At 31.3% G+C, this 10,000-nt stretch overlaps 1 protein-coding gene across 1 annotated transcript in view; it reads right to left on the bottom strand.

Moving 5' to 3' along the window:
• The window catches only part of LOC137634852 (glutamate receptor ionotropic, kainate 2-like), a 103,672-nt gene that overhangs the window by 45,724 nt on the left and 47,948 nt on the right, over positions 1-10,000 (bottom strand). The window contains exons 8-13 of the mRNA XM_068367405.1: positions 9,945-9,998; positions 9,157-9,269; positions 7,104-7,209; positions 5,530-5,736; positions 4,296-4,380; positions 1,290-1,428 (exon numbers count right to left, since the gene is read on the bottom strand). Of these exons, the coding sequence (XP_068223506.1) occupies positions 1,290-1,428; positions 4,296-4,380; positions 5,530-5,736; positions 7,104-7,209; positions 9,157-9,269; positions 9,945-9,998 (704 nt within the window). The remainder of the gene's footprint in view (positions 1-1,289; positions 1,429-4,295; positions 4,381-5,529; positions 5,737-7,103; positions 7,210-9,156; positions 9,270-9,944; positions 9,999-10,000) is intronic.

Genomic DNA, 10,000 nt, shown 5'->3' with positions numbered 1-10,000 from the left:
TTGCTATGGGTGCATTAACCCAGAATAAACATATATGCTAAAAAAAAAAAAAAAAAAAAAAAATAATGAAAAAACCAATCATAGAAAATAGACAACTAAGAAAAAGAAAATTGTGGTATCAACATAAATTGCTATTATTATTATTATTATTATTATTATTATTATTATTATTATTATTATTATTATTATTACTAGCCAAGCTACAACCCTAGTTGGAAAAGCAAAATGCTATAATCCCAAGGCCTCCAACAGGGAAAAATAGCCCAGTGAGGAAAGGAAATAAGGAAATAAATAAATGATGAGAATAAATTAACAATATATTATTCTAAAAACAGTAACAGCGTCAAAACAGATATGTCCTATATAAACTATTAACGACGTCAAAAACAGATAATTCATATATGAAATATAAAAAGACTCATGTCAGCCTGGTCAACATAAAAACATTTGCTCCAACTTTGAGCTTTTGGAGTTCTACTGATTCAACTACCCGATTAGGAAGATCATTCCACAACTATAAGAGTATATATCTTAAAAGCATCCCTAAATAAAAAAAAGGATTCATATATAAACTATAAAAAGACTCATGTCAGCCTGGTCAACATAAAAACATTTGCTCCAACTTTGAGCTTTTGGAGTTCTACTGATTCAACTACCCGATTAGGAAGATCATTCCGCAACTATAAGAGTAAATATCTTAAAAGCATCCCTAAATAAAAAAAGGATTCATATATAAACTATAATAGGACTCATGTCAGCCTGGTCAACATAAAAACATTTGCTCCAACTTTGAACTCTTGGAGTTCTACTGATTCAACTACCCGATTAGGAAGATCATTCCACAACTATAAGAGTAAATATCTTAAAAGCATCCCTAAATAAAAAAAGGATTCATATATAAACTATAAAAAGACTCATGTCAGCCTGGTCAACATAAAAACATTTGCTCCAACTTTGAACTTTTGGAGTTCTACTGATTCAACTACCCGATTAGGAAGATCATTCCACAACTATAAGAGTAAATATCATAAAGGCATCCCTAAATAAAAAAAAGATTCATATATAAACTATAAAAAGACTCATGTCAGCCTGGTCAACATAAAAACATTTGCTCCAACTTTGAGCTTTTGGAGTTCTACTGATTCAACTACCCGATTAGGAAGATCATTCCACAACTATAAGAGTAAATATCTTAAAAGCATCAGGGATTACTACGTGCTCCAGACTCCACACAATAGCGAACTCCCTATAAAAGAAAAGTCAGGATTAAAAGAACCAAGGGGACTCACCTCGCCAGGACGAAGAGCAAGAGAGATACGGCCAGATAGGCTGTCGCCATGTAGAGCCATACGTCCAAAGACAAAGGGGATAGGAAGCTGAAGAGGTTCGGTGGCTTCTTTGTGGGCTTTCTGTATAAGATGCTGATACCTGGCGGGGAGACAGGAGGCGCCAGAGGAAAGAGGGGATGAGAAATAGTGCGGGGACTGTTATGACTTTTTTTCAAAAAAGGAATTGGAGGAAGAATTCTATTGCAACTGTTTATTTGTTTGTTTTTTGGGTTTTTATTAGAATAAATTTATATTTTACATATATCTATCTTTAGAGAAAATTTTTTGAAAGAGGGGATGAGAAATAGAGCTGGGACTGTGATGACTTTTTTCGAAAAAGGAATTGGAGGAAGAATGCTATTGCAACTGTTTATTTGTATGTTTTTTTGGTTTTTATTAGAATAAATTTATATTTTACAAATAACTATCTTTAGAGAAAAATTTTTGAAAGAGGGGATGAGAAATAGTGTTGGAACTGTTATGACTTGTTTTTTTTTTTCGAAAAAGGAATTGGAGGAAGAATTCTATTGCAATGGTTTGATTTTTTGTTTTGTTTTTATTAAAATTTTGATTTTAAATATATTCACCTTTGGAGAAAAAATTAAATGCATTAATTTATTTGTTTTTCTTATTAGAATTAATTTTGATTTTAAATATAATCATCCTTGGAGAAAACATTCTATTATAACTATTTATTTGATTTTTGTTTTGTTTTTATTAAAATTTTGATTTTACATATATTCACCCTTGGAGAAAAAATTCTATTGCATTAATTTATTTGATTTTCTTATAACAATTAATTTAGATTTTACATATATACATCCTAGGAGAAAAAATTCTATTGTAACTATTTATTTGATTTTTGTTTTCATGAGAATAATTTTTGATTTTACATATATTCATCTTTGGAGAATATATTCTATTGCAACCATTCGATTTTTGGTTTTTATTAGAATAAATTTATCTTTGGAGAGAAAAAATTCAATGCCACTATTCATTTGATCTTTTTTTGTATTACAATAAATTTTGATTTAATTTTTATACTCACCTCTGGGGAATTTTTTTTATTGAAACTATTTATTAGATTTTATGTTTTCATTAAAATAAATTTTGATTTTCTATATATCCTTCTCTGGAGAAAGAAATTCTAGTGCAACAATTTATTTGATATCTTGTTTTTATTTAAAATAAATTTTGGTTTTACCATGTTAATCTTGGCTGGTATAATGATGTGAAATTATTCTATGGATTTTTTTTCAAAACAGAGAGAAAGTGTCTTTATATAACTACCTTTAATCTAGAAGAAAAAGCTTTCAAATAACTTCCTTCAGTCTAAGAAAAAGTGTTCACAGATCACTACTTTCAGTCTAAGAAAAGAGCCTTCAGATAATTTTCCTCAATCTAAGAAAAGTGTCTGCAGATAATTACATTGAATCTTATAAAAAGTGTCTTCAGATAACTACTTTCAATTTAAGAGAAAGTATCTAGGATAGAAGTGCCTTCAGATAACTAATGTACCTTCAGTCTTAAAAAAAAGTGTCTTCAGATAACTCCCTTCAATCTAAAAAGTGTCCACGGATAACTGGATAACTACATTCAGCCTAGGAAAAAGTTCCTTTAGATAACTACTGTACTTTCAACACCCAAAAAGTGCCTTAAGATAACTACTGTACCTTCAAACTCCCTAAAAAGGGTCTTCAGATAACTTGCTTCAGTCTAAGAAAGTATGTTCAGATAACTAACTTCAATATAAGAGAGTGTGTTCAGATAACCACCTTTAATCTAGGATAAAATGTCTTCAGATAACTACATCAATCTAAGGGAAAGCGTCTTCAGATAACTACCTTCAATCTAAGATGAAGTGTCTTCAGATAACCACCTTCAATCTAGGAGAAAGTGTCTTCAGATTACTACCTTCGATCTAAGATGAAGTGTCTCAAGATAACCACCTTTAATCTAGGAGAAAGTGTCTTCAGATTACTACCTTCAATCTAGGAGAAAGTGTCTTCAGATAACCACCTTTAATCTAGGAGAAAGTGTCTTCAGATAACCACCTTCAATCTAAGAGAAAGTGTCTTCAGATAACTACATTTAATCTAGGAGAAAGTGTCTTCAGATTATCACCTTTAATCTAGGAGAAAGTGCCTTCAGATAACCACCTTCAATTTAGGAGAGTGTCTTCAGATTACTACCTTCAATCTAAGATAAAGTGTTTCTGATAACCACCTTCAATCTAGGAGAAAGTGTCTTCAGATTACTACCTTCAATCTAGGAGAAAGTGTCTTCAGATAACCACCTTCAATCTAGGAGAAAGTGTCTTCAGATTACTACCTTCAATCTAGGAGAAAGTGTCTTCAGATTACTACCTTCAATCTAAGATAAAGTGTCTTCAGATAACCACCTTCAATCTAGGAGAAAGTGTCTTCAGATAACCACCTTCAATCTAGGAGAAAGTGTCTTTAGATAACCACCTTCAATCTAGGAGAAAGTGTCTTTAGATAACCACTTTCAATCTAGGAGAGTGTCTTCAGATTACTACCTTCAATCTAAGATAAAGTGTTTCTGATAACCACCTTCAATCTAGGAGAAAGTGTCTTCAGATTACTACCTTCAATCTAGGAGAAAGTGTCTTCAGATAACCACCTTCAATCTAGGAGAAAGTGTCTTCAGATTACTACCTTCAATCTAGGAGAAAGTGTCTTCAGATTACTACCTTCAATCTAAGATAAAGTGTCTTCAGATAACCACCTTCAATCTAGGAGAAAGTGTCTTCAGATAACCACCTTCAATCTAGGAGAAAGTGTCTTTAGATAACCACCTTCAATCTAGGAGAAAGTGTCTTTAGATAACCACTTTCAATCTAGGAGAGTGTCTTCAGATTACTACCTTCAATCTAGGAGAAAGTGTCTTCAGATAACTACCTCTATTCTAAAGAAAACTGTCTTAGAAATCTTTTTATTTGCTCACCCAAGTTCATCCATGGCATAGTGAAATCTACCACTTGCTCCCTCTCGTAGGTGATGGTCAAGTCCCCAATTGCCAGATCAGCTTTCTGAAATATGTTTAATTTCGGCTAAAATATTTACCAGCTTATCAATTGGAAATTATTTCAGATAAATATATATAATAAACTTTTTGTTCTTTGGTGATATCAGATTTATTACTTTTATCAGTGGTTAGGTATCAAGTAATATAAAATTCTGGTATTGTCTTTCGATTTCTGCTTTGTTTAAAGCCATGAATTTAACAGGTGTAATAAGCTATGATTTGTGTCTATATAGTGCTGTTATAAAAGATTTCAAATATCTTGAGTTTATAGAAACTATTTCAGGAGTTAAAACCAATCTAAAATTGAACTAAGGATACAGGTTCGTAGATTTAAGCATCTCTATTGAGATGAAACATAGCTATATAGTCTTTAAATAAACATTTGTATATGTTTCTTTCAGTAGAATTACTCTTTAGTACGAAAAGAAAATCGTTTAATTTCGTTCAATTGTACAGCACCTTACCTGGTCCAGGAGTTCTCCAATCATACCATCCCAGCGCTCAAGAGTTTCGACAAGTTTCCTTTGAGTAGCTATATAGTCTTTAAATAAACATTTTTATATGTTTCTTTCAGTAGAATTACTCTTTACAACCAAAAAAAAATCGTTTAATTTCGTTCAATTGTGCAGCACCTTACCTGGTCCAGGAGTTCTCCAATCATACCATCCCAGCGCTCCAGAGTTTCGACAAGTTTCCTTTGAGTAGCTATATAGTCTTTAAATAAACATCTGTATATGTTTCTTTCAGTAGAATTACTTAATATAAAAAGAAAATTGTTTAATTTTCTTCTATTGTGCAGGACCTTACCTGATCCAGGAGTTCTCCAATCATACCATCCCAGCGCTCCAGAGTTTCGACAAGTTTCCTTTGAGTAGCTATATAGTCTTTAAATAAACATTTGTATATGTTTCTTTCAGTATAACTACTCTTTACAACGAAAAGAAAATCGTTCAATTTTGTTCAATTGTACAGCACCTTACCTGGTCCAGGAGTTCTCCAATCATACCATCCCAGCGCTCCAGAGTTTCGACAAGTTTCCTTTGAGTAGCTATATAGTCTTTAAATAAACATTTGTATATGTTTCTTTCAGTATAACTACTCTTTACAACGAAAAGAAAATCGTTCAATTTCGCTCAATTGTACAGCACCTTACCTGGTCCAGAAGTTCTCCAATCATACCATCCCAGCGCTCCAGAGTTTTGACAAATTTCCCGTGAGTTCCATCGTCCGCCAACTTGATGGAATAATTGAACCCTAGAAGCTCTGACACCTCATGCATGAGGTCGATGCAGAAGCCCTCATACCTGGCGTTTCCAGTCATAGGCTCCGAGGTTTCTCTGAGCATGGTGTAAGGCGAAGCCTGCGAGTGAAAGGGGCACAGGGAAAAAACGTGTTGGTTAACCTGCGCAATATGTTTTGGTTAATGAAATTCATTGCTGATAGTTTTTTATCTTTGTATAATTTTTTATCTTTGTATGCTACAGAAGATAAAGCTTTTGTAGTATAATGATAACTAGCAAAAATAGAAAACAAATTATTGTTCACTCAAAGTATTTCTCATGTTGTCCACTTGACATAGAACTTTCAAAAAGGCTATTTAGTTCATTGCAATCTGTGTTTCCATTATAAGGGAACGGAAAAAGTACATTGTGTTGGTTAACCTGTGCAATATGTTTTGGTTAATGAAATGTATTGCTGATAATTTTCTATCTTTGTATGCTACAGAAGATATTGCTTTTGTAGCATACTGATAACTTACAAAAAAGAAAAAAAAAATATAAAACAAATTATTGTTCATTTAAAGTATTTCTCATGTTGTCCACTTGACATAGAACTTTAAAAAATTCAGTTTAGTTCATTGTAATCAATGTTTCCATTAAAAGGGGCACTGCAAAAGTACATTGTGTTGGTTAACCTGTGCAGTATGTTTTGGTTAATGAAATGCATGGCTGATAATTTGTTATCTTTGTATGCTACAGAAGATAGTGTTTTTGTAGTATAATGGTAACTTGCAAAAATAGAATACAAATTATTGTTCACTTAAGGTATTTCTCATGTTGTCCACTTGACATAGAACTTTCAAAAAGGCAGTTTAGTTTATTCTAATCTATTTTTCAATTAAAAGGGGGACGGTAAAAGTACACTGTGTTGGTTAACCTGTGCAATATGTTTTGGTTAATGAAATGCATGGCTAATAATTTTTTATCTTTGTATGCTACAGAAGATAAAGCTTTTGTAGTATAATGATAACTTGCAAAAATAGAAAACAAATTATTATTCACTTAAGGTATTTCTCGTGTTGTCCAATTGACATAGAAATTTAAAAGATTCAGTTTAGTTTATTGTAATATATGCTTCCACAAGATATGCCGTAAGGTTTTGCAGAAAAAAAAAATTATTGAGAATGAGCCTCTTGAATCCCTGTCCAATAGATTTCAGGGCAGGAAAGTTTCCAATAAGTTAACATAAGAGTTTTCGTGTGTTTCTTGCTAGTAAAAAAAAAAGAAACAGGGAAACATAAAAGCTATATGAAGTATTGCCCCAAAAAGACTCAAAAAGACGAAAAAAAAAAATTTGTTTTTATGCCATATGCTTTTATCAAGGAAAATCCCATAAAATATTCTAGCAACGAAACAAAATGAACGCGTTTTTGTCCTGGTGTCTTTAAGGAGCAAACAGCCAATCACGATAAAAGCCTGAAGATTATGTTTTTGAGAAAATGCTTACGAGAACAGACGCAATGATGAGAGTTTTGTTCTGCAGACTATCCACGATTCCTTGCTGTACTTCACTGAATGATCTGGTATAGTTAGCTCCGTTAGTTGGGTCCCATCTGGAAGAGTGTAACGTTGGGTGTATTGTTTGAGAGAGAGAGAGAGAGAGAGAGAGAGAGAGAGAGAGATTTGATGTCTCAATTGATTCTAGATTGTGTATCATCAAGGGATTAAGGGAGTCCCACTTAGCTGGAGAGAGAGAGAGAGAGAGAGAGAGAGAGAGAGAGAGAGAGAGAGAGAGAGGTTGTTACTTTTTGTATAATGTCTTACAATCAGTAAGATAAGTAAGATGAATGTTGTAAAATTGTATAATTGAGAGAGAGAGAGAGAGAGAGAGAGAGAGAGAGAGAGAGAGAGAGAGAGAGAGAGAGAGAGAGAGAGAGAAACTAGATAATAGTGATAACAGACTTAGATGTCTTAGATTAGCCATAAAACAGTTGGTAATAAGAAAGGTACATGTAGTAGTAGTAGTAGTAGTAGTATTTATTGTAATTTCATTGCAGACTATGATTAAAGCTATATATTACTTTAATATGTTTAACACTCACATATAAATATGGTATATAATCTGATGTCAAAAAAAAAAAAAAATGAACAAATTTGTTTTTAACTTCATTGTTGTTGCTTCAAGAAAACAAATCAAATAAACAGAGTTCAAATCAAATTAATCTGATTTGTTTTTACCTTTATTGTTGTAGCTTCAAGAAAATAAATCAAATAAGCAGAGTTCAAATCAAATTAATCTGATTTGTTTTTACCTTTATTGTTGTAGCTTCAAGAAATAAAATCAAATAAGCAGAGTTCAAATCAAATTAATCTGATTTGTTTTTAACTTCATTGTTGTAGCTTCAAGAAAATAAATCAACTGAACGGAGTTCAAATCAAATTATTCTGATTTGTTTTTAATTTCATTGTTTGTAGCTTCAAGAAAATAAATCAACTGAACAGAGTTCAAATCAAATTAATCTTATTTGTTTTTAACTTTATTGTAGTAGCTTCAAGAAAATAAATCAAATGAACAGAGTCAAATTCAAACTAATCTGATTGGTTTTTGACTTCATTGTTGTAGCTTCAAGAAAATGAATCAAATGAACAGAGTTAAATTCAAATTAATCTGATTTGTTTTTTACTTCATTGTTGTAGCTTCAAGATAGTAAATCAATTGAACATAGCCAAATTTAAATCAATCTCATTTGTTTTTAACTTCATTTTTGTAGCTTCAAGAAAATAAATCAACTGAACATAGCCAAATTCAAATTAATCTCATTTGTTTTTAACTTCATTGTTGTAGCTTCAAGAAAATAAATCAATTGAACATAGCCAAATTTAAATCAATCTCATTTGTTTTTAACTTCATTTTTGTAGCTTCAAGAAAATAAATCAACTGAACATAGCCAAATTCAAATTAATCTCATTTGTTTTTAACTTCATTGTTGTAGCTTCAAGAAAATAAATCAACTGAACATAGCCAAATTTAAATTAATTTCATTTGTTTTTAACTTCATTGTTGTAGCTTCAAGAAAATTGATCTAGAGAACAGAGCCAAATTTAAATAATCTCATTTGTTTTTAACTTCATGGTTGTAGCTTCAAGAAAAACAAAACAAATGAACAGTTCAAACCAAATTAACCTGATTTGTTTTCAACTTCATTATCGTAGCTTCGAGAAAGTAAATAAAATGAAAATAGTCAAATTTAAATTAATCTCATTTGTTTTTAACTTCATTGTTGTGACTTCAAGAAAAGAAATCAACTGAACAGAGTTCAAATCAAATTAATCTGATTTGTTTTTAACTTCATAGTTGTAGGTTTAAGAAAATAAATAAAATGAGCATAATTAAAATCAAATAAATCTGATTTGTATTTAACTTCACTGTTGTAGCTTCAAGAAAAATAAAACAAATGAACATCGTCAGAATCAAATTAATCTGGAACTCTCCTTTGCTAAATTACCTGAATAAAAAAAAGAGCTTCAAGAACTAAAGCTCAAGAGCTCTCCTTCCTTACCTTCCAACTTTAATGAGCCCCTCTTTTGTAAGCTCCACAATGTCCAAGGAGACGTCTCGTCGGAATCCTTCGGTGTCGAATTTGATGAGTCCTGTTAGACCATTCACTTGGACCTGAGGATTGAAGGATGGAGATCTGATACCCCGAGTGGAAATACTTGCTTAAACTAAAAGAATTACTGAGTGATATTATAATTGTCATTAATATTGTTATTGTTATTGTTATTGTTATTGTTATTGCTATTGTTATTTTTATTGTTATTTTTATTTACTATCTTTATCTTTATTTTCATTATCATTATCATTACTATTATTATTAACTTTATCTTTATATTTATTGTTATCTTTACCTTTATTATTATTATTATTATTATTATTATTATTATCAATAGTGATGATAATACTATTTTAACATTAACATTTATACAAATAACTGTAATATTAGTAACAACATCAATAATAATGATAATAATAATAATAATAATGATGATAATAATAATAATAATAATAATAATAATAATAACATTACTACTACTACTACTACTACTACTACTACTAATAATAATGTTATTATTATTATTATCTAAACCACAACCAGAGTTGGAAAAGCTGCTATAAGCCCAAGGGCTCTATCAAGGAAAATAGCCCAGTGAGGAAAGGAAATAAGGAAATAGATAGATTATTGTGCCCGAGTGTACCCTTCAACCAGAGAGAGAGAGAGAGAGAGAGAGAGAGAGAGAGAGGAGAGAGAGAGAGAGAGAGAGAGAGAGAGATCTGAAACACACTCACCCACTTCATGTAATTGATGAGGGAGTTACCATGCACCCATGTGGTATCCCCGTCAC

Source organism: Palaemon carinicauda, chromosome 45 (genome assembly GCF_036898095.1).
Source record: "Palaemon carinicauda isolate YSFRI2023 chromosome 45, ASM3689809v2, whole genome shotgun sequence".
NCBI classification, from domain to species: domain Eukaryota; kingdom Metazoa; phylum Arthropoda; class Malacostraca; order Decapoda; family Palaemonidae; genus Palaemon; species Palaemon carinicauda.
Note: the sequence above shows the minus strand (reverse complement) of the source record. Positions and strands in the feature narration are given on the sequence as shown.